Here is a 25,890-nt window from a genome sequence, read left to right as displayed (position 1 = left end):
AAGTTTAAAATTGGGACGCCTTGCTGTTAGTTCGCCAATCATGCAACACGCAACCAGAAAATTCACCCGGCATCCACCAATCTCCATAGGTGCTGGATACCAGGGATTTTCAGAATCAGAACTTATTGGCATGAACCTGTGACGACATTTGTTGCTTTGTGGCAGCATCATGGTGCAAATATTTGTATAAATCACCTTCCAAAATAAATAAAAATCGTGCAAGAGAAAGTCAAAGGGAGGAGGTGTCTGTGGCTCATCGATTATTCACGAATCTGATGGCAGCGGCGATCTTGTGCCCCTGAGTGCTCCTCTTCAGGCTCCTGTACCTTTTATCCCGATGGTAGCAGAGTGAAGAGGGCATGGCCTGGGAGGTTGGGGTCCTTGAGGAGAGAAGCTGCTTTCTTAAGACTCTGCCTCTTGTAGATGTCCTAGAAGGAGTGAAGACTGGTGCCTTTGAGGTCGAGGCACAAGCACATAAAGGTTTGTGATGGGGGAGTCACCTACTGTGGTTTTCAAATCTGTGAGTTATGATTCCGGAGATCCTCAGCTTCAATCGGAATCAGCTCAGCTTTGCTTGGAGCACATTAGGGTTAGGGTTAGGGTTCCTTCCAGTTTGTAGACATCAGCGCAAGACTCTATCTTGAAGTTTCCACCTTGCATTTTTGGAGGTAACAGATTTTATACAAGATATTACATGTAAAACTGTCTGCTTTCTTGATTGCCTGTAACATGGCATTAGTTTTAAGAAGAGAAGAACTATCCTCAATGTCACGGCAAATATTTATCCTTCCAAATGCATTGTTGGGGTGTTGAACATCAGGAGGGGGAAACCAGGAGAACCAGTCCTCATCGAGAGGTCAGCAGTGGAAAGGGTAAAGAAGTTCAAATTCCTGGATGTCAACATCTCTGAAGATCCATCCTGGGGCCTTCATCTCAATGCAATCATAAAGGTGGCTCATCAGTGGCTATACTTCATGAAGAGATTTGATATGTCACCAAAAACTCTTGCAAATTTCTACAAGGGTACCATGGAGAACATTCTGACAGGTTGCATCACTGCCTTTTATGGAGGAGTCAATGCACAGGACCGGAACTCAACCATCATGGGCACCAGTCTTCACTGAATCTAGGGGTGGTGCCTCAAAAAAGCAGCCCCATCATCAAGGAAATTCGCCAATCAGGGCCTGCCCTTTTCTCACTGCTCCCATCAGGAGGAGCCTGAAGACGAGTACTGTACAAAAGGACATAACCAGCTTCTTTCTCTCCACCATCAAATTTCTGAATGGACAACGATCCACAGACACTGCCTCACTTTTTCTCCTCTTTTGCACTCATTTATTTATTTTTAAAAATGTAATTTATAGCAAGTTTTCACCTGTGATGCTGCTACAAAACAACACATTTTGTGACACATTCACAACAATAAATTCTGGGAGCTTGCTGTGTGCAAATTGACGGCTGCATTTTCTACATTACAAGACAGAGTGGAAAAGAGATAGGTCCCTTTGGGTGTTATTTTTTATTGGTTTTAAACCAAAATGTTCAACTCATGATTTTGCTGTTGATGTTCGGCCAAATAGACCTCTCATGTACAGTACTCTCACTGTTCAATGGTATTTCTTCAACTTGAAGGCGGATGTGGAAGGACTTGCTGAAATCAATCAGAGATGAAGTATTTCGGGGAATGGAGGTTTTCAGATTGAAGATTACTCTCTGATGTAAACCTGTGGACCAGTGAAACCAGCCGGTTATGATATTCCCAAAATCAAAAAGTTTGAAATGTAAGGAGATGCACTTAGTTATGTGTGACCATACGTCTGACAGCTCTAACCCTTTTTAAGATGTTATGAAAAATGCTGTAAAATGGTTCTCTCTGAGTCAGGCAAATGCTGTTCCTCAGAAATCAATATTTTCACCACCAAAACCTTTTTAATACCTAAGTATTTAACTCATCACTTGCATTAGAAATAATGCAGAATCTTTTGTGATAATAAGGATTATCTTTCCCTTGGGATCAGGGAACAACTCTACAATGCAATCCTAAACCAAGCTAAGTGGTGGCCAACTGTCCAAGTTCAAGAGAAGGTCTAAGAAATAACAGGTGGAACTTTATAGAGAGATGTTTCTGATGCACTCATAGATTCACTGAATTTGATCAGCTGTTGCATCGCAGGGAGAACTGCAGGTTCCCGTTTTAGGATTACTTTAAAAGTACAAAAACATAGTAAGTAGGTTCTGGTATAGCCATGGTGTGAGAAAGCAAGAATAGGATTTACTTGGTGACTCTGAGGGGACTCTGTTTCGCTTCTCTTTCTCAGACTCTAAGTGGCGCCAGGCAATGCTAATGGCGAACCTTTGTCTGTCTTCTGGCAGACTAACGGCAATTTTGTGTAATATGACATTTTGTTTTATTGCATGACAATAAATAGTATCTGTTCTTAAAGAGCACAGCATGTTAAGAAATGTGTCTCCCTTACATTTCAAAGTCTATCTGGAGCATCAGTTCTCACCCCTTTTTTGGCTATTGCCCCCTCAGGACTCTGCTCAAAGTTTTGGGGCCCACTTCCCTGTGAAGCAGCCATGTTTAGTTGGTTTCTTCTGCACTTTTCTCCAACCAACCACATAAAAACATTTTTATGATTTCACTCCAGGGGCCCCCCCCCCCTTGAAATGTGCTGTGGCCCCCACTGAGAATGGCTGATCTGGAGATTGTAAAGAAGAATGGAAGTTCGTCACTTCCTGCTGGTTTCACCTGGTCCACAGGTTTAAATCAGTGAGTGATCTTCAAGCCATAAAATTCGATTACCTGGAATGATTCATCTCCAATCAATCTCACAATTCTCGTCCCACACCTTTTAAAATGGGTCTTTAGACTCCATGTCCTGGTTTTTTGGGACTACCAAGAAGTGCATTTACTCCATGTCACTGTTTTCCAGGACTAGTTTTATACCCAACCACCAGCTGGTTCATACTGGTGTTCGCACTGTAAAGGTTTAACCACGGAACCAGCCTGGAGTATGGTCCAATGAGTTAAAACTGTTGAAATACTATTGCACAGTGACAACAGGTTAAACAAGGTAGGGAGTATAAACAAGAGCACAGTACATAGACAGAATAACTAATACTTGAGTTACACAGGAAAATCTCTAGAAGCTGTGATTGCAGTGCAGTACATAAACGTGCCTGCAGAGTTTCTCAAGCACTTTTGTGTATAGAATAACTAAGTCTTGAATAACTAATGAAAATAACTCTAACAGCCTAAGTAGCATTTTTTTTAACTGATACTACTCTGTACTGACCAGGCAAAATGTACGCTTTCATCAAAAATTTATATGCACCTGCCAACCAATGCTGGCTTTCTGTGCAATATGCTGGAGGTGATCTGCAAGGGCTAACATACGAGAATGTTTATCGGCTCTTGGACTGTATTCATTGGAGTGTAGAAGAATGAGAGGCGATCTCATTGAAACATTTTGAATGCTGAAAGGATTGGCAGACTAGATGTTTCCTTTGGTGGGACAAGAGGGTAGAGTCTTAGAATTAGAAGTTACCCATCTAAAACAGAGAGGAGGAGAAATTTCTTCAGCCAGGGGGTCGTGGATTTGTGGAAATCGTTGCCACATACAGCTTTGGAGGCCGGATCATTGGGGGTTTAAGGAAGAGTTAAACAGGAAAGTCTCTAATTAGTATCTAATTAGTCAGGGTATCAAGGGATAACGGGGAAAAAGCTGGAAATTGGAATCAGATGTGAGAATGGTTTTGCTCAGGGTGAAGTTGTGGAGCACACTCGATGGGTTGAATGGCCTACTTCTGTTCCTTTATCTTGTGACTGTGCAAGGCCAGAAGGGTAAAGCCATGATCCATGAAATAAAGAGAAGGAATAGTTACTGCAAATTCTAATTACACTGGACAACAAAGATTTTGCTTCCTGAACACTTCTGAGTGCATTTTATGTATTTTGGTCTGTTCATCATGAACATCACCTTAAAACGTTGCTGTCACCCTATTTTTTTTATATATAGATATATCAGCCTTTTATCTGTGTGGGTTTCCTCTGGGTGTTCTGGTTTCCTCCCACCCTCCAAAACATTCCGGGGTTTCAGGTCATTTGGGTGTAATTGGGTGGCACGGGCTGGTGGGCCAAAAGGACCTGTTACCGTGCTGTATGTCTACATTAAATTAAAAATATAAAATAACACATTTTTGTGATTTACTGTCATATTTTAAGTCTACTTCAAGCATATAAAAATTCATTTTCTGCATTCACACTTGGACTTCTTCCCTACTGATCTTGGTGCAGTCAGTGATGAACATGGTGAAAGGTTTCACCAGGATATTCCGACCATGGGAAATGGTATCGGTAACTGGAATCCATCAATGATGGGCGACTATTGGACACTGACATGAGAGGCATCAGATGCTGAGTACAAATGAAAATCAGCAGCAAAATATTTTTTCGATCAGTTGAATGCATCATTATTCAATGAAACATGCGACATTCAATAAAAGTTAATGTCTCTCCAATTTACTACGGGATACAGCAAATCTGAAATTATCTTTGCGTTCAGCTTGAAGTTGTCTAACATAATCCCCACTTTCGTTTCAGGAAGCCAACTTTTGGAGAAGAATTGTCGTCCATTATCATCAATCTTGATTTGCTTACACTTCACAGAGACTGAATGTTAAGACGTCTCAGTGAGGGGCATTTTTTTAATGACTGAAATTTACCAATTTCAATTAATGCTAATTAAAAACCCAAGAACATACCCACAAGACGAACAAAAACTTAAATCCAAATCACTCAAGCCTTGCATTTAATTCACTTCAAACAACAGACTGGTGAAAGGAAGGAAGATGGTTTATCATAAGGGTTCTACAAACTTTATGGTGGAGTTGCTTTTGTTACCTGAAGATTATCTGCAGATATTCTTGGCCATCGTTATCTTCATATTTGACAGACAAGACCAAATTTCCATGAACACTGCATGTAGCGTAGAAATTCAAATGATCCTAAAAATAATGTAAATCACTGTTCATATTTTGTCAAAGAGCTTAAATCAAAGAACCACAAAGGATGGAAACAGGCCTACTTCAACCTATTTGCACCAATTCTACACCTAGTCAGTTACACCAGCCAACCATATCAGAAACACGCACTCCCCCCCCTCCACTGGATTCTACTGCAGTTTGTGTATCAGGGGGTGGGGGTGAGGGGGAAAGCTGAGCACACATTAGTACAAGTATCGTATTTACTTGTGTAATAGTGGATCCCATGTAAAAGATGACTCCCTTTTTTTCCATATGTTGGGTGTAGAAATTGATCCTAATATTTTTGGCCCCAACCGCCTGCCCATTTGAGCTTCAGACGCCCTGACCATGGATCCTCGCCCCAGCCGCCCGCCCACCAGAGCTTCCGCTGCCTCGACCACAGATCCTTTCCCCAACTGCCCGCCCATTGGAGCTACCGACACCTTGATCATGGATCCTTGTCTCGAATGCTCACCCACCTGAGCTCCCAACACCCAGAACGCAGACTTACCACCCGATCCCGGCCGTCTGAGCTCCTGATGCCATGAATGACATAGGTACTTATCGTGATCAAAAGTAGCATCAGTGTTAAGGTTGACTCCCCAAAACTTGACTATTACATAAGTACATATAGTTATTAAGGGCAACAGTAGGCCCCAAGGCCATCAAGCCTGCCCCACCATTCAATGTAATCATGGCTGATCTTAGTTGGCCTTAACTGTGCCATCACCATGAATTCCCTGATTTTTCACATTTTTATCTTCACCTTAAAAATATCTAATCTCGCCTCCTGGGGGAAAATAATACTAGAGATTTACCACCCTCTAAGAGCAGTAGCTTCATAGTCCCTGCTTTTAAATGTTCAGCCCCTGACTCTCCTACTGGTGAAAACATCTCAGCATCTATCCTGCCAAGTTTCCTTAGGATCTCAGATGTCTGAATAATGTCACCCCCCCCCCCCCCCCATTCTTCAAACCCCATGGAATACAACTACAAACCACTTAGCATCGACTGGATTGACTCTTTGTAGTCCAAAGCTGAATCTTTTAACATCTCAAGCTAATATAACATCCCTCAAGTTTCCTCAATATGGTTTGTTCCAGGTTAGCCATTAAACTGAAAGAACATTTATCTGCACTCATTCATGGGCTATGTGCAAGACTAGAACTCTCATTGCCCATATTGAATGTCAGCATCCCTTGTGATCAGGTGATTCAGGGCTTTGCAGGGGAAAGTTCTGGTCTCCTTACTTGAGAAAGGATGTACTGACTTTGGATGCGGTGCAGAGGAGGTTCACCAGGTTGATTCCAGAAATGAGGAGGTTAGCCTATGAGGAGAGATTGAGTCATCTGGGACTGTAGTCACTGGAATTCAGAAAAATGAGAGGGGATATTATAGAAATGTATAAAATTACAAAAGGAATAGATAAGGTAGAGGTAGGCAAGTTGCTTATATTAGTCGGGGAGACTAGAACTAGGGGATATATCCTCAAGATTCAGGGTAGTAGATTTAGGATGGAGATGAAGAGGAACTGCTTTTCCCAGAGGGTGGTGAATCTGTGGAATTCGTTGCCCATTGAAGCCATGGAGGTGACCTCAGTAAATATACTTAAGACAAGGTTGGATAGATTTTTAAATTTTAAATTTAGACATTTAGGCGAGTTCCATGCCGCTCAATTTACACCCAATTAACCTACACCTCCGGTATGTTTTGAATGGTTGGGGGAAACCAGAGACCCCAGGGAAAACCCACGCAGCCATGGGGAGAACGCACCAGCTCCTTGCAGAAAGCGTGGGATTTGAATCCGATTGCTGGAGCTGTAAAGGCTATGCCAACCGTGCCGCCCTACATAGTTGGGGAATTTAAGGGATATGAGAAAAAGGCAGGTAGGTGGAGATGAGCCTATCATCAGATCAGCCGTGGTCTCATTGAATGGCGGAGCAGGCTCGACGGGCAAAATGGCCAACTCCTGCTCCTATTTCTTCTGTTCTTACGCTATACATAATATGCAGAGGCCCGATTTAACTCAAAAACAAAGAAGGTAACTGCAAAAGTCCCAGGGAGAGCTAGAGTAAACATCTGCCTGGAGGCAGCAGAAGCAGATGTAATCAAAAAATTTACACTTGGCTTGAGGGAAAAATAAATTGCAGTGCTAAAGAGAAAGAAGATTAGTTGGACAGAAAACACATGCATGATGGGCCCAATGCCCTAAGCTGTGTGATTCAAAGGTGTATGACAACTGAATTTTAACTCTGGTGGTAAACAAGAAAATCGACAGCTGCTGGGATTGAGTGCAGTATATAAAAGTGCTGGAGAAGATCTCAGCAGGACATGAAGCGTCCAAAGAAAGTAAAAGGCACCAACTCCCAAAGAAGGCCTCTGGGTGCCTTTGGCTTTCTGCAGATACTTCGCGGCCTGCTGAGTTTTTTCCAGCACTTTCCTCTCCTGGCCTTTAACTCTCACAGGTTCTGAGAGAGGCAAAAGCTAATATCCAAAGTTGTTCAACAAAAGGAGGCTTCATTCCACAAATCTCAACTGGAATAAAGGATTAGGGTTTGTACTTCGACTGTCCCTGCACATCTGCCTATATCTCTTTTCATATGACATGTGTGATAAATATGTTCCTTTGAAGCACCTTGAGGCATTTGGTGCCACACAGGACTTTTCAAGGATCTGAAGTGCATAAATAAAAGATGGCTGGTCATGCCGACATTTTCTTGCCGGTGGTTTACATTGAATTCAGATTTTCTGCCACTACCGGGGTTACTTACCTTGCTGAGAAAGTGCTTCCTGTAGACTCTAGCAGTGCTGTTACATTCCAGTTTGTAGCCATATGTGCTGGGACTTAAATTCTCTACCACGTCCTCCTCGCACAAGCTGCTCTCCGATGATGTCGGGGTCATGGCAGTCTCGTTTCCTTCAATCCAGTAGCCTCCAAACTGGGGGAGGATAATGGGCTGGTACGGCCCTGCTTTCTCAATGACCTGGAACCCAAAATTAATTCCACATGAGAAGAGAGAAAAAGAAACAGTAGCTGGAGTCGTCCACTCAGCCGCTCGTGCTCTTGAACGGACTGGCCGGCTGAGGGAGTTGGGGTGCCCTGTGGGGCACCGGCACAGAGTGGAAGTCAGCTCAGTTTAGCCATGATCGTGCTGAGAGGCGGGGCAGGCCTGAAGAGCTGAGTATGCAGGGTGTGTGGACCGCACTGGGTGGTACATCAGAGAGAGTGATTCCAAAATGACTGTCTATAAAATGTTTGTGCAGTGTTTCAGCAGAAATGTATTATTTTTTATAAAAATATCCCTGTAACAACAAAAACATTTTTCGTAAGCCCAGTTAACAAGTATCAATATATCTACAGGGCTAAAACTTGATGCTAATGTACTTTTTGCACCTTCTAATGGGCTCCGGTCAGACCTGTCATTATTACCCAATTACCATGATGCTTTGAATCACGTGGTTTCGTCAGCACACGCTGTTGTTTTCGTTGCTGCTGGTGTTGAGATAGTCGCTGCTTTTGTCAAATTTTCTGGTGTTTTAGCTACAATATTGTGGTCATTAGTATTTGTGACCCGATATCAATAACCTTTTTGAGAATGAAGTAGCAATTAAAGGAAAATAAGGGAAAAAAAATCAAAAAAGGTTTTCTCTCAGTTACTAATAATGTTGCAATTCAATGTAGAAAGATTTTACAAAACATTTTTGTTGTTAGTATTCACATAATCCAAGGAATATTACATTTAAGCAATTTACTGGTAATGGAGTGGAAATAGCAATATTTATCAAATATTATTCTATATTTATGCAACTATGCAACCAACCCTAGTGACGCTACTGCATACTACACAGCAAATGATGCCAACTTTTTGCCCAAAAGGCGGTCAGTGATCAGGAGAGCATTTTGCAATAACTGCTGGTCTTGTGGTCATCAATGCCAATCAATAATTTAAAAAAAAATTCCAGAGATACATATTTTTGTGATTTGCGAGGATAGGGGCCTGCGCTTCCTGTGATAACCAAGAAAACACACCACGAATGCTTCTTCCAATCAATGTGAAGGCCATTGGATAGGGAGACTACGATGTAAGTTTTGGGTCTTCAAAATGAGCAGCCTGGATCCCAGTTCCAGCCGTGAACCCACCTCACCACCCTGCTCCCCACCTTCAATGCATTTCTGACCTCCACCCCAAATGCAGTCCTCGCCTCATTACTATCTCTCTACGTTCCTGACCTAGGCTGCTCTGCATCAAATGGAATCCCTCAGCTGGCAAACAGGATTCACTGAAAGTCCGAGGAGACGGTTCTGGGCTCCAGTTCACCAACACTCCCAGTTAGCATGCGGCCAGCCTCACGAACACAACGATCCAGCAATGGTGAGAGGCCTTTGTTAATTTCATTCTGGACATAAATTCCCCAAATCACTAGTCCCAGCCTCAAGAACACTCATTCTCAATGAGGGCAAAAGGCCCTCTCCCTAGGGGCACAGCACATTTAAGAGGATCTACAGACTGGAATCATAAATGTTTAAAATATTTTTTATGTAGTTGTTAGGAGACCTCTCCCTCAATGTCCACAAAGCATGGGAGTGAGTCATTCATGGGGTGGAGCACATGACCCTGACTGTATCAATAGAACTGAGGTGGAGATGGTACAGAGGTTTAAGTTTCGAGGAATGAAACGCAAATGCCTTCAGATAATGTGATTGTTGCAGAAACACAGAAATGCTGGAGGAACTCAGCAGATCACACTGCATCCATAGGAGATAGATATGTAAGTATGTTTTGGGCCTGAGCCCTTCTTCAAGGCATGAGTAAAAAGCAGGGAGGTGCCTGAATTAAAAGGCTGGGGAAAAGGAAAGAAAGGCCAGGCGGTGGAGACAAAAGGTGTTAATTGGACATGGATAAGAGGACAGGAGAGAAGAAAGGTGAGAGATGATTGGGGAAGGGGAGGGCGGTGGTAGGTGGTTTTTGTGTAGATATTACCAGCAATTTGTCCTGGTCCATCTATATTAATGCTAGGCTGAGAAGCACACCAGTGTCTCCTCTTCCTCAGATGTCTAAGAAAAGAAGGCAAGTCCCCAACGTCTCAAATTGATGCACTACGGCAAGTGTCCTGTTCGCAGTTTAGTAGGGGAACTGCTCTGGCCAAAGCAACAAGAAACCGCAAGGAACTGTGAATGCAGGTGAGGCTGTGACACCAACCAACCTCCCCTCCATTGGCTGTGTCTGCACTTCCACTTTGGGAAAGCAGCCAACAGATTAAAGGACCCATCCCCACCCTTCTGCCTGGCAGAAAATGCAAGAGTTTGAAAACACTTACTACCAGATTCCAGGATGGTTTCAGCCTCACTGTTACCAAAACCTATCACTCACACATAAAAGATAATCTCTTGAAACTCACAAACCCCACCTCATGTGATCCTTGCACTTATATTTTACTGGACCTCTCTCTCTATAACACTAGGTTCTGCATTTTTGACCTACTTTCAGTATGTGTTGACCGGCTTGGATAGCATGTAAAAAAAAAAGCCACTGAACTTTGGCACATTGAACAATAAACAATTCAATTCAAAGGTAATGTTACTGCACTGAGGATCAAGAAAGGTGAATTGCTGACTTGGGTTAAAATCCTATGAGTATTTATTATTTACTCTTTCTTTAAATTTTATATTCTTTCTTTTCTCTTTGTGGAATTTTAATTATACTTGATTTCTGTTGGTGTGTTTTACATAATTGGGAAGCTGCAGCAAGCAAGACTTCCTTTGTGTAGGTATCACAAGATATAGGAGCAGCAGTACGCCCATTGGGCCATCGAGTCAGCTCCGCCATTCTAATCATGAGCTAATCCATCCACCCACTCAGCCCCACTCCCTGGCTTTCTCCCTGTAACCCTTGATCCTCTGACTAATCAAATACCAGTCAACCCCTGCCTTAAATATACCCAGCAACCTCACCTCCACAGCCGCCTGTGACAACAAGTTTCACAAGCTCACGTCCCACACACTAAAGAAATTTTTCTGCATCTCAGTTTTAAATTGATGCCCTTTTATCTTGGTTTTATCTCGAATCCCCTACCATGGGGAAGCACCCTTGCCATATCTACTCTGTCCAGGCCTTTCAGCATTCGAAATGCCTCTACGAGGTCTCCCTTTTCCTACTGTTCTCCAACAGGTAATGTCCAAGAGCCAACAATCGTTCCTCATCTGCAAACCCTTTAATTCCTGGTATCAATCTCGTAAATCTTCTCGGAACCCTTTCCAATGCCAACATGTCTTTTCTCAAATAAGGTACCTAAAACTGTACACAGTACTCCAAGTGAGGACTCACCAGTGCTTTATAGTCTCTCAACATTACACCCCTGCTCTTTATGCTATTCCTCTAGAAATAAATGCGAAAATGGCATTCATCTACATCAACACCATTGTATATGACAAACTCTCATTCATAAATTTAACTGCTTAAATCTCTATAATGACGACCATGTGATTATTGTTCAAACCCATCTAATGTCTCTCAGGTTGGGAAACCTGCTCTCTTCCTTGGTCAGATCCATATGATTTTGTATCTTATCCGCCTCAAAAAATTAAGAAAGGCAGTTGAAAGAGGCCATTCAAGACTGGCTTTTGCCAATGGCTTTCATTTAATGAAGTTGATTATTACAATGAAGTTCAACAAGAAAGTTTGCAGATGCTGCGATCGTGGTTTTACACAAAAATGCTGGAGAAACTCAGCAGGTCACGCAGAGATAAAGATACATAAAACCAACATGAACCCCTCGTCAAGCTATGAGCAAAGAGCAGGGAGGAACAGGCCCACAGGCAAGATGGGCAGCGATCCAGTGCTAATTTTGTTTTTAGGTACTGGAGCTCACCGAAAATGGTGACAAGGAGGTCTCACTTGGTGGCCAGCATGTTGTATTTGGTGTTGTATAATTGAGAGGCATGGTAGGACTATGAACGAGGATGGCTAATTTGTGGAAGGTAGGTAGGTACCTTGTAATGTCCAGAATAACGCTGTGGGGGAGGGGGGGTAGGGTGAGGTGCCACTGTGGCCCCGGAACGGCCCCAAGGTGCCAGAGTGGCCCCATGTGGTGCTGGAGCTACGCTCCAGTGAGCTCTGGCAGCACTGCACCCCTGGATATGGGTGGGAGGGTGCAAGAGAAAAAAAGCAGAGAAGTGAATGGGGGGGGGGGCGGGGGAAGAGGCAGAATAGCTATTTTCTGCAGCTGAATCTGCTAATTCCCATTTCATCTCCCACATTCGAAAAACACGTCTGTTCCAATGTCTTGAAATAAGGTCAACTTACCTCATCAATACTAGGGTATGGGATGTAATCATCCTGGAAGGAAAAAAGAACACACATAGATTTAAAGTCACAAAAGATAAAGTTATTAGTTCCACTACAATACAGAGTAGTATTTACATAATGGGGGATAACTCCAATTGCTACATTGGCCAGATATCCCAATCCAAGACTTTCAGCCAAGTCCCATAAATTGAGTGGGGAATTATATGGATAAAATTTCAAAGAGTCCATTTTTAAATGGAGACATACAGCAATGGTAACAGGCCCTTTTGGTCTATGAGCCTATGCTGTCTGATTGCACCCAATTGACCTGCAGCTCCGGCCCGTTTTAAAAGGTGGGAGGAAACTGGAGCACCCAGGGGAAACCCACACGAACACAGGGAGAGTGTACAAACTCCCTACAGACAACACCAGATTTGAACCCTAGTCGCTGGTGCGGTAGGAGTGTGGCCCTAACCGCAACGCTAACCATGAGGCTCTAAGTAGAAAGTACAGGAACTCCTTGGCATGGGAAGTAGCTGAGGTGAGGAGTACAATTTGGACCAAGGGGGTTGTGGTGATGCGAGGAAGGACAGGCAGTGGGAGGCAGAGGGGCTCGAGCTCGGCAATCACAGGCCCCTTCCCCCACCGGACACTTCTCAGGAACAATGGGGACAAGCATTTACTGGGCTGGCAAATATGGCAGTGAAGGCCACTCTGTCTGAGGGCAGTGAGTTCCCCACTCAAATGCATCAATGATGAAGAACTGATGATAAACATTCAAGTCAAGAGGCGGAAATGAACAACGGGTAGAAACCCACTTCAGCATGTGCTAACCAACCCTCCATTTTGTGGTTCCGTGGCTCAAAAAATAATAGAGTAATCAAAGAAGTCATTTTAGACAACTGAATCTATTCAGCTCCCACTACAGCAACCCCATTAGTTTAATTTCTTATTCTGAGACTGGAGCTTTCAGGTCTTGACCCTCACAGCAGGGGAAACATCATCTCCCTCATCAATGTCTGGGACGTCGAAAGGTCTGTGGACAGGGTCCAGTTCAGGTCAGTGGGATGGTTGAAATGCCAGTTCATTGCAGCATTTGTCTGAGGGAGGACCTTTGAAATCAGACATTAGTTTGTAACGCACCTTTTGCCTGTTGCTCCTGACCTTCTGTTCATCAACTTTTGGACTCTGTTGAACAAAAAGCCAAGCCTGTTTCAAGTTCATGACCAAGTTGATTATCATCTGACTAGATGAAACAGTGTTTCTCCGCACCACAGCGCGCGGCGTGTACACGCACACCTCATAATACAGTAAAACCCCTGGTATCCGACACCGATGAAGATCGTTGGATAAGTGAATTTTCTGGTTGCTTGAGTTTGCATGTTGTGTGACTGGCAAACTAATAGTGAGGCATGCCAATTTTAAACTTTCTATTTATTTTCCAAGATTTTTTTGTTGATTGCTTGATACTGCTGGTTGCTTGAATTCCAGATAACAGGGATTTTACTGCAATCACATATATTTTAAAAACTTATTTTGAAGAGTTTGAAAAGTCAATCAACAATGCACCTCTGTTAGAACCATAGAACACCACAGCACATAAATAAACTCTTTGGCCCATCGAGTCTGTGCTGAACTATTCTGCCTCGTCCCATCATCCTGCACCTAGACTATATCCCTCCATACCTCTCCCATCAATGTACCTGTCCTAATTTTTATTAAATGTCAAAATTGAGCCCCTCATTCACCACTTCAGCTGGAAGCACGTTCCACACTCTCACCACTCTTTGTGAAGAGGTCTCCTCTAATCTTCCCTTTTTTAGAACAGGTCTTGGGAGAGAAGTCAGTGATGTTGTCTAGAAAACAGCCCCAGAAAACAGAAGATCTCTTCTTTTTAGAGAGATAAATTTCCTGTTTGTTTAATTCATGGGATTAGCAGCAAACATGTCATTCCCCGCTTTCTTCTGGACCACTGCAGCCCCTCCTCTGAAGGTACACCCATGGCACTAATCGACAGGGATCAGTAGGATTTAGATACAGAAATTATGTCATGTCTCAACATCAGGACTGTGGTGGGTGATTTATAAGGGGGTCTTGGAGATGCATACACAAGCGTAAGCATTTAAGAGATTGAAAGATTTGATTTGGCCCATTAATCTGGTCTGGTCGACAGAGTTACCCAGTCTAATCCCACCTTCCCCACCCCCACAGGATGTGGCCCTTCAATGCTAATTAAATGCTATGAACATTTCTGCCTCCATCACCCTTTCAGAAGTGAGTTAGTTATTTTAAATCCATCTTTCCAAGCTTTTGACCCCCCTCAGCTACAGAAAATAGATTCTTCCTATTTGCTCTATGAAGGACTCCATAATTTCACACATCCCTATTAGAGCTCCCTGTAGTCTTCTCTGTTCCAATCTTTCCTCATGGCTACACTACAATTTTCCAGTCTTAGCAATGTCCTCGATAATCTCTTCTGCAGTGGAAGTGCATCTTTCCTGAAATGCGGTCACCAGAACTGTGCATGGCATCAATCTAATGTCTATCTGCTGGCGACTTGCAGTCAAAGGACCCACACAGGCTGCGGACTGCTGGGGACTGGCTCAAGGGAACAGAGTATCAGAACCAGGATTCGAGAGGGTGCTGAGGCCAAGACGGTCTCTCAACGGGACTCGGCCACTGAAGGTTTCCTGATTGTTTGGATCTGGAGCTCAGGTTTCCGATGGTTTGAACAGGAGTTGGTGCAGTTGTGGTGGTGAATCATCCATGGACACTGTGTCTCTGAAGAGACTCTCGTTTGCTTCTCTTTCTCCTATAGTTAGGGGCACCGGGCAATGCTCAAGCTGACTCTTTGTTTGCCTTACGGCAGACAAAAGTTGAAGTATGTTAGATTTTTAATGTATTATTTCTTGAGAATAAAAAGGAACTTTTTGATAATTATGTACAGTTCCAGCTCTAGTATTATCAGGGTTGGCTAATAAGGGAAATTATCCCTTGTGCCTTTATAATGACCTTAAAACAAAAAGACCTGTTATCTTTAAATATCCGTGGACATTTACTCTAGGGAAGGTGTTCCCATGCACCTGCTGCCTTGGTCCTTCAAGGTAACTACTGCTCAAATAGGTGAAGTCAGGAACACAGATTGTGGGTCTCACTGGCGCTGTCTGTGACTGAAGGATTCTCACAAGCTGAATATTTTGCCAAGCTTCAGAGTGCTGATTTGATTGTGAATGTTCCTGTGGTGCATCTCAGGCAACACGCTGATTGTTGCCAACATTTCATTCCTCTCTTACATCAGTGATCAGGCCACCTCAGGTCACTTGGTGCAGAGTACAAGCATTCTCATTCACTCAGCCCCAGTCAGCCTGCGCCCCAATGAAGGAAATGGGTTGGGGAGGGAGGTATGGGAGCTTGGTGTCTAAGTTGCGGCTCCATCAGCCCGATTGTTGGACAATTAATAAAGAGAATTCAAATCCCACCTGGCAACTGGGGAGATTCACATCAAGTTATTAAGTAACCCTGAAATTATAGTTCGTATCACCAAAGGTGACCATGAATGTACAGGGTTATCGGTAAAAGTCCGTTCATTCCATGAACGCCCTCTAGGGAGGGAAACCTAGTGTCCTTGCCTCGTCTGACCCATGCTACTATCTACCTGTGGTTGATTAATTTTTTTTAATTTTAAAATTTAAAATTAGACATACAGCACAGTAACAGGTCCTTTTGGCCCACAGGTTTAAACCACCCAAAAACACCCAATTGACCTACACCCTAGTATGCCTTTGAAGGGTGGGAGTGAACTGGGCGGGGCACCTGGAGGAAACCCACGCAGACACAGAGAGTGTTCAAAACGGTTTCGAACCCAGGTCCTGGTCTCTGGCGCTATAACAGTGTTGCGCTAACCACGTCGCCCACACAAACCGGTCTGCCCAGGTTAACCATCATTAAAGTCCACCCAATCCACAAATGTCTTCCAGGGAGGGAAACTTAATGTCTTTGCCTTGTCTGATCTATGTGAGCTTCTATTTACCCACAGTTGATTCTTAGAACATAGAACACTAAAGAACAGAACAGGCTCCTCGGCCCTCAATGTTCTGCCAACATATATATTCTTACCAAAAAAGAAACTAAACCCTACCTAACCTTGTACCTACTTTTATTTAATCTATGTGCCTGTCTCTTTGGATTGGCTTCGCGGACGAAGATTAATGGAGGGGTAATGTCCACGTCAGCTGCAGGCTTGTTGGTGGCTGACAAGTCCGATGCGGGACAGGCAGACGCGGTTGCAGCGGTTGCAAGGGAAAATTGGTTGGTTGGGGTTGGGTTTTTCCTCCTTTGTCTTTTGTCAGTGAGGTGGGCTCTGCGGTCTTCTTCAAAGGAGGTTGCTGCCCGCCGTCTAAGTGTCTAAGTGTCTCTTAAATGCCCCTCATGTTTCAGCCTCCACCACCACCCCTGGCAATGCATTCCAGACACCCACAACTCTGTAAAAATCTTACTCCTGATGTCTCCCCTAAACTTTCCTCCCTTCTCTTTATACAAATGTCCTCTGAAGTTTGCTACTCCCACCTTGGGAAAAATACGCTGGCTGTTTACTTTATCTATGCCTCTCAGAATCTCATAGATCTCTATTAAGTCACCTCTCAAGGTTCTATACTCCAAAGAGAAAAGTCCTAGCTTTGCTAACCTTGCCTCATAAGACTTATTTTCTAATCCAGGCAACATCCTGGTAAATCTCCTCTGCACCCTCTCCATTGCTTTCACATCTTTCCTATAATGAAGTGACCAGAAATGAACACAATATTCTTAGCAGCCAATTCAGTCCTGGAGCAACTATGGATGGACTCTAGTACACCACCAGTAACCTGGAATCCGGCTCTGTCTGTCAGGGGTCTCCCTATGTCTGCGTGGGTTTTCCCCTGGGCTCCGGTTTCCTCCAAAATGTATGGTCCATTTGGGGGTAATTGGGCAGCATGGATTTAAATGGCCAGAATCGGCTTCTACCATACTGAAAATGAAAGTTTAAAATTTTAATTTAATTCAGCAATGCCACAGCAGATTTAAAAAACCTGGAGCATATGGGACAAGACCCAGACTTATGGAAATTCTCTGTATAACTTGCAGCCTTACAATAAATGCAGCAAATACTGGCATTACAACCTCACAAATACTGCTAGTAATGTGCTGGACCAATCAATCAAAGCAGGTTTGCTCATGCTTGTAATCAAGCATCCTGCAAATTAGTACTGTAAGTGGAGACATTCAATGGTCAACCAGGGTATAGAGCTGCTCTAGGCTGCCTTTCAGTCCGAGTCCCAAGGGGCCACATTTGCCGCAGTCTTGGCTCTTGCACGAATGATGGTGCCCTGAGCTCTTCCCAGCGTTGAGTTACCATTTGACAGTTGGCTGGATTTGAGTTTGTCTCAAACTTCCAGGAGAGAGTAAAAACATAATGCTGCGGAAAGTCCCCAGGTCAAACCATCAAACAGTGTAATTACATATCACCGTAGCAGCAAAGGTAAGGATACCTGACCCATGTTTCAGGCTTGAGCCCTTCATCAAAATGTAGGTAGGTGCCTGAATAAAATGTAGGATTTTGAAATAGAACATCTTGATGAAGGGCTCAAGCCTGAAACATTGGTTTTGTGTCTTTATCTTTGCTCTATAAAGGGTCCTCTTTGACCTGCTGAGTTTCTCCAGCCTTGTGTTTTATCACAGGGTTTGCAGACCTTTGTGTTTTATTCCTCGGGGGAGGGTTGGTCGTGCAGAGGGAGAGAGCGGCTGCTCCCAGACAAGTTGCCTTCAGCAGCGGTGCAGGAAGGTGAGAAGGTAAAACCCCTCTGACAGGTAGTGGGGGAGCAATCACTGACTACAGAGGGCAGGTCAAGGAACCAGAGCGAGTCGAGCACCTTGTCTTTGAACAGCTCAGCGCACTAACCAGAAGGCAATGAGCGGGTAGAATTTACACAACCTTTTGAAGGAGTATTAATAATGAATTACCTCTGATGCTTTTTGATGCAATTGTGTGCAATAATGTGTATCTAAAGTTCAACTTATATCATGAATGTGCTTATATATACCACACACCCACAGAGAATGGTAAGTAGCATTGCAGCAGAGAGGCTAATGCAAATTGAACCTGTGTGCAATGGAGTCTTCTTCCCCCCGAATGGGATGGTGGAGTTGTTGTGGACAAGTGAGCTGTCTGCCAGCCACTGCAGTTACTCAGGAGCTGATGGGGAGCACCAAGTTATTGGATGGCTCCATCATCTGTCAAGGTGGAAGGTACTAGGAGGAATTTAATTAAGGAAACAAGCTGCATTTCTCCTCAGCTGGTGACATCATGGGCACCAGCCTTCACTCCATCGAGGACATCTACAACAGGCAGTATCCCAAGAAAGCGGCATCTTTTCCTCAAGGACCCTCATCACCAAGGCCATGCCCTCTTCACACTGCTACCATCAGGAAGGAGGTAAAGAAGCCTAAAGGTGAACACTCGGCGGCACGAGGACAGCTTCTTCTCCTCTGCCCTCAGATTTCTGGATGGTCAAAGAACTACAGACACTACCTCACTTCCTCTTCAATTTCACTAATTTATTTTTTTAATGTAATTTATAGCAATTTTAGGCCTTCCAATGTTGCCACAAAACAACAAATGTCATGACATGTTCATGACAATAAATTTTAATTCTGATTCTGAAAGGAAATGGGCCACAGAACCAAAACTGGCTCAAAGGTTCAAACAAGGGGAACAGAAGAATGACAGCAACGGTTCTACAGTTCGTTATTCTGTAAAAACATGAGGCACAGCATATCAGCCATCCAATCTCTCTTGCTTGCTCCTTCACCTTGTACATTTGTTGCCCAATCCTGAAAAACCCTGGTTCCCTTCATGACCAAACCTCTGGCATCTTGGCCTTGAAATACCCAATACCCTGCATTCACAGTTCTCTGCAGTGGTCTTGGTCTTTCAGTCCACAATGCACTTTATCACCAAGCACCCAATGACACCCATATTTTGCTCAAATAGGGGCAGGAGTAGGTCATCTGGCCCATCAAGCCTGCTCCGCCATTCAATGTGATCATGGCTGATCTTATGATAGGCTCATCTCTACTTACCTGTCTTTTCTGCATATCCCTTAATTCCCATGGAAAGATTTATTCAACATTGTCTTAAATATACAGGTATTCACTGAGGTCGCCACCACTGCTTCAATGGGCAGCGAATTCCGCAGATTCACTTCCCTCTGGGAAAAGTAGTTCCTTCTCATCTCTGTCCTAAATCTACTGCCCTGGATCTTGAGGCCATGTTCCCTAGTTCTGGTCTCCCCTACCAATGTCAACAACTTACCTTCCTCAATCTTATCTATGCCTTTCATAATTTGATATGTTTCTATAAGATCCCCTCTCATTCTTCTAAATTCCAGCAAGCACACTCAATCTCTCCTCATAGGCTAATCCCCTCATCTCTGGAATCAACCTGGTGAACTTCCTCTGCGCCGCCTCCAAAGCCAGAAAGTACATTCTTCCTAAATTAAGGAGGCCAGAACTGCACGCAGTTCTCCAGATGTGGCCTTACCAGTCCCTTGTACAGTTGCAGCATAACCTCCCTTCTCCTAAATTCAATCACCTTAGTAACGAAGGCCCAATATTCCATTTCCTACACCTGTAAACCAACCTTTTGCGATTCATGCACATCCAAGTCCTTCAGTACGTTAACATGCTGCAATCGCTTGGCATTTAAATAATCTTCTGTTCTTCTACTTTTCCTTCCAAAGTGGATATCCTCATGTTTGCCAACATTAGACTCCATGTGTCACACAGATGCCCAGTCACTTAACCTATCTATATCTCTCTGCATAATTTGATTTTCCACTCAATTTAGTGACATCAGCAAACTTAGATATACTGCCCTCTGTCCCCACTTCCAGATCGTTTATGTGAACAGTTGCGGGTCCAGCACCGGCCCCTGTGGCACCTTGCTCCCTATCAATTGCTAACCAGAAAAACACCCTTGCGCCCCAACTCTCAGCTTTCTATTGGTTAACAATTCTCTATCCACGCTGATACAGCACCCCAAATTCCATTCATCTTTATCTTCTGTTTAAATCTTTTATGTGGCACCTCATCAAATGCCTTCTGGAAATTCAAGTAAACAACAGCCACCTGCTCTCTTCCATCTTGTCACCCCATTTTATTCTCTCCAACATTGTCACTCACCTACACACTAAGGGGCCAACAAGCCTGCGAGGTCAGAAGAAGAATGTGCACAGCACCAGGGATTGGGGAGTGGGTCAAGTCCAAACCTAGAGACAGCAGTCTACTAGCTATGCCACTGGGCTTAAGTAGAGAGCTCCAAATATGCCCTGTGGAAAGGAATTCAACCTCATTTCAATCCGACATCCCTAACCCTTATCGAGACAGTGTGGTCCCTCTGAGATCCAATAGGATCTGAGCCTCATGTACCTTGGGGTTCAGGAGAATTCAACCCATTTGCTGTGCCTTATTCCCTTAACAGATTTCCAACATAATTATCTCACAGCTCAGATGTAACACTTGGCTGCTCCCCACTGCTCCAAAATTTTACTATTAATGTATAAATGATACAAAGTATTCTGGCTCAGGATCTTGGCACTGAGAGCTCGCTCCGGGGGATTAATTGCTCATTAACCAATTGGTAGAAAACAGAGCAGGTGGGGGCAGAGAGAACTGCAAACTGACTGGTCCCTTCAATCCTCAGCAGGATGCCTGGTTGCATCCTTCTCGTGAATCTCTAAAGGAACTCCGTCCTCTTGGAGGCCTGTCTTTTAAGGAAACGTCAGAGACTTAAAAATTACAGGAGGTTTGACCAAGAGAAATTCCTCTCTCTGCTCGTTAAGGGAGATGGCAGTCTGAAGGAACTGAGGAGGGAGTTTGAAAAGGGATGATGGGAAATTTGATGAACAGGGAGTTCTGGTCCAACACCAATCCGAAGTCTCTGACCTTAACTAGCCCCATCAAATAAAAGAAAGATTACTGTGCTCAGTTAGGGTGCGGGGAGTTAGATAACTGGAGGGTCCACTGAATTGGATTCAGTTGATTAGGGACTGCTTCCTCATTGGAATGGTTTCTTGTTCTTGGCAAAACCGTGCACTTCACTTAACCCCTGCATGGGGCTGGGGGCAGGGGCGGTGTTGTGATTTGCTTGGACTACTAAAAGCTCGCCTGCTATGCTAAAGGCAGCCCATCTCTTTTGAGCTAAAGGTGCAATGTGGCTGGTCCTAGTGTTGTGCTGGGAGATGAGCCAACCTGGGAAAGAAGAACAGGTCCTGGTGATTGCTGGCTCCAAGTACATTGAGTGGCAGCTGTTAGGAGCAGAAATCAGCCCCTGAGGGTTTGGATGCTTGGAGTTGAGATGTTCAGGGATATCTGAGGAGCTACATCTCCACCTCCCATCAACCTATGTCCACTTCTGAGCCATAGCCCCTCAGTTCCCTCACTGCCCCCACCAAATGAACCAATTTCCTTCCTTCCTCCCTCCTTTCCCTTCTTTCTCACTGAAGTGTAGAAGGCATTCTGGCCCATTCAATCCGTGCCCTACCCAATTAACCTACAGACCCCTGTACATTTTGTAAGGTTAGAGGAAACCGGTGCACTTGGGAGAAACCCATACACACCACGGGAACAATGAACAAACTCCATACGGACAACGCTGGGTTCGAACCTAGGTCACTGGCGCTGTAATAGCATTTAGTAAACCATGCCATCCTTAGGTATCTAAAATTGCATCCCTTCCAAGCAGAGAAGGTATCATATTTGCCATCAGGATGTTGGATACTGACCTCCATGGGCGGCGTGGATAGCGGAGTGGATAGTGCAATGCTGTAACAGTGCCAGTGACTGGGATCGGGGTTCAAATTCGACATTGTTTGTAAGGAGTTTGTACATTATCTCTGTGTCTGCATGGGTTTCCTCTGGGTGCTCCGGTTTCTTCCCACTGTTCAAAAATGTAGGTCAATTGGGTGGCATGGGCTTGTGGGCCGAAATGGTTTGTCTATAACATTTTTTAAAAATTAAAAGTTGAGCACATAAACCACCTGAGTGCTCAAGGAAAGGAAACTTTGGTGCGAGTGTACAGCTGACTTGGTGCTTTTAAGGCTGTTGCCAGGCAGTGAGTTCCAGGATGAACCCAGATGATGGTATCCAACAGGCCAGCTGTCCTGGCCACATGCATCTCTGTCACATGTAGTGGATAGAAATGCCAATTGGTCCTTTGGTTACCCAGAATCCTTTGGTTACCCAGCATACTCACTGCCCCACTCATCCCCCAGCCCTCTCGCCCACCCTAGGTATAAGTGACCCCCATTAGAGAGAAGACGCCTACCTGCATCTTCTCCAACATGTCGAAGAATTCTGCAGACTGTGGAAAAGAAAAAAAATGCAATTCATGAACACATCCAGCAAAATGAACAAGCTGAAACTATTCCTGTCCTGCAGTTCCCTCTCCCTGCTCTTCATAAAGAGGCTACTCCAGGAGTGAGGGATAGTGATAACACATTTGGCTGTATTTTTTGGATTGTAGGCTGCTGATCTCGAAAATTGTTCCATCATGTACCCAGTTTTGTGATTTCCTGTCATATTTTAAGTCTACCTCAAGTATACAAAGGCACAAAGTGCAACATGTCGTTGAAAAGTCATTTTCTGCATTCACATTTGGACGTCTTCCCTGCTGATCCTGGTGCCGTCCATGACAAACACGGTGAAAGGTTTCACCAGGACATTGCGACCGTGGAAAAATGGTATCAGGGCAACTGGAATCCATCAATGCTGGCTGACTATCGTCATTCAGATTTTCTTGTTGCCACCACATGCAGAGATAACACAACTTATTTGCATCATTGCTTCACTTGTCTTTGATCCATATTTAAAAAAAAATTAAGACATACAGCATGGTGACAGGCCCTTTTGGCCCATGAGACTGTCCTGCCCAATGACACCCAATTAACCTTCAACACCACCCCCCACCCCCCGTACATTTTGAACAGTGGGAGGAAACCGGAGCACCTGGAGAAACCCACGCAGATGTGGGGAGAACATACAAACTCCTTACAGACAGTGCTGGACTTGGACACCAGTCGCTAGCGATGTAACAGCGTGGTGATGACCACTATGTGCTGCCCCTTATATGTTTTATCTCAAAAATGTCCTATGGATTCAAGCTTTAAATATTTATTGACTGCTAAATCCATAACTCCTTGAGAAGCAGATTCCACTCAGCATGGACAGTTCCAGAGCTGTAATTCCCTTTTGGCAGATCTACTTGTTAGAGCATTATTTTCAAGCACAGGTCAAACCAGTGGGAACCATCATCCTTTCCCTTGGGGCCTGATGCGGTGTCGGATGACATACGCAGAGTGACATTTGCACAACTTGTAACCGGGTGAGCAGATTCCCTTTGAAGCAGCTTATCAAAGCATGGCAGCTTGTGGTGTGGTGAGAACTTTCTCAGTGGGAGGTCACCCACAGCCGATCCCGGTGAGGCACATCAGAAAATGTCCTGGAGATTGAGGGGGCAGGAGCTGTGGGGGGGGATTGATGGATGTAGGTATCTGCGTGCAGAAGCTGTTTGCTGTGTACAAATCATTAGTCTGCAAGGCCAATTAGAAAGGGAGGGAGGAGGCTAATCAGCCCCTTGAGCTGAGTCTGTTCTCCATTAGATCATCTGACCTGCATCTCAACTTCAATTACACAATTGTTGCATTATCACGCAAGTCCTTGCTTCACCAAAACACAGTTTTGTCAGCTTGTCAGCTGTGTCAGCTTTCCACTGACACATTCTCAAAATAAGGGGTTGATCATTTTGTTCAGGCATAACAAGAAATTCCTTATCCTGAGAGGAGAGAATCTTTGAAATTCTTCACCCATGAGGAGTGTGGAGACTTGGCTGCTGAGTATATTTAGGACAGATTGATACTTTTTTTTTGCATATTAGGCATATATAAAGACTTCTGGGTTGTGCAGGAATGCAATGCTGAAGGAAAAGATCAACTTGAATGATAGAGCGGGAATTGGGGGGGGGGAGAGAGAAAGAGGCAGAGAAAGAAAGAGTGTGCATACAAGAGAGAGAAAAAGGAGGGAGAGTCAGAGAGAGAGAAAGAGTGAAACGGGAGAGCACAAGAGAGAGAGAGAAAAGATGGGGTGAAAGACAGAAAGAGAGAGCGCACGCATGAGAGAGAAAGGGAGGGAGAGAGAGAGGAGGGAGAAAGTGTGTGAGAGAAGAGGGAGGAAGAGAAAGCGAGAGAGAAAGAAAGTGAAAAAGAGAGCATGAGAGAGAGAGCGCATATGGTAATAAGCCCTTCTGTGCCACAAGCCTCACCGCCCAAATACGCTGTACTAAATTAGCCTACTAATCTCGTACATCATTGAAACTTGGGAAGAAACTGGAGCATCTGAGGAAATCCACGTAGACATGGAGAGAATGTATAAACTCCTTGTAGGCAGTGCCGGATTCAAAGCTAGGTTGCTGCCGCTGTAAGAGCTCTGCATGAACCGCTATGCCCTAGGATTAATAGTGTTTTAGAGAAAGGAAATTCCAGGTTTCCCCCTATCCTGTGAAGTGGATATGCTTCCCACCATCACTCCTGGACAGATATATGGACAGGAAGGGCTGAGAAGGATATAGGCCAAATGCAGGCAAACGAGATTAGCCCAGAATCCCAACATGGCCGACATAATTGAGACAGACTGAAGGCCCTGTTCCATGTCTCTATGACATCTGACGTCTTCAAAATGGCTCCTGGCCTGAAATGTTGACTGACTAGAAATGCTCTCTGATCTGCTGAGTTCCTAATGCTTTTCACTGATCAGTCCTGATCAACCATGGTCCAACTTTAAAGTTCTGCCCTTTTGCTTCTGGTTCCACATCTGGTACTCCACCAATTCTATGAACCCTTTAAGACAACTGCCCAATCTCACTGTGATGCCTGCCTTCATCTCAAGGGAACTCCACCACACTCAGGTCTCAGAGGGAGTAATAGTATGGAATAACATCAAAAAGTTAAAATGAGGGCAGAAAATAACACAAGACTGGAAATCCAAATTTAAGACCAAACAAAAAATGTCAGGCAGGCAGCATCTGTGGAAAAAGACTTTTGTGGGTTGAAAACCCTTCATTAGAAATGGGAAAGAGTTCCCAAAAAGGGATACAGGAGGCACTAAATAAATACATGGTTCTGACAAAGGATCTTTGATGAGACACATTAACTCTGTTTCTCTTTCCACAGGTGCTGCCTGACCTGCTGAGTGTTTCCAGCACTTGGTTGTCATAACAGGATGACAAATTGCATTCTCTGCATCCAAAGATAAACTGTGTTTGGCCCCATATTTTCATGAAGTTCTCAACTGATTCAATAGACTATGATAAGGGTGAATATAAAAACTAAGCAATGCAATGGTAGATTAGAACCATAGAACATAACAGCAGGCACCTTGGCCCTTTTCGTCTGTGCTGAACTATTAATTTGCCTGGTTCCAATGACCTGGACCTAGTCCATAGCACTTCTTTACCCTCCAATTCACGTACCTGTCTAAATTTTTCTTA

General features: G+C 44.1%; 1 protein-coding gene across 3 annotated transcripts in view; it reads right to left on the bottom strand.

Annotated features, from left to right (window-relative positions):
• LOC138749415 (rap1 GTPase-activating protein 2-like) overlaps window positions 1-25,890 on the bottom strand; it is a 291,433-nt gene that overhangs the window by 45,706 nt on the left and 219,837 nt on the right. For all 3 annotated transcript variants that reach the window (XM_069910700.1, XM_069910702.1, XM_069910701.1), the window contains 5 exons: window positions 22,675-22,710; window positions 13,458-13,502; window positions 12,333-12,365; window positions 7,800-8,012; window positions 4,907-5,010 (listed from right to left, as the gene is read on the bottom strand). In XM_069910700.1, the coding sequence (XP_069766801.1) occupies window positions 4,907-5,010; window positions 7,800-8,012; window positions 12,333-12,365; window positions 13,458-13,502; window positions 22,675-22,710 (431 nt within the window). The remainder of the gene's footprint in view (window positions 1-4,906; window positions 5,011-7,799; window positions 8,013-12,332; window positions 12,366-13,457; window positions 13,503-22,674; window positions 22,711-25,890) is intronic.

This window comes from Narcine bancroftii, chromosome 14, assembly GCF_036971445.1.
Source record: "Narcine bancroftii isolate sNarBan1 chromosome 14, sNarBan1.hap1, whole genome shotgun sequence".
In the NCBI taxonomy this organism is placed as follows: domain Eukaryota; kingdom Metazoa; phylum Chordata; class Chondrichthyes; order Torpediniformes; family Narcinidae; genus Narcine; species Narcine bancroftii.
This window is presented reverse-complemented; position numbering and strand designations above follow the sequence as displayed.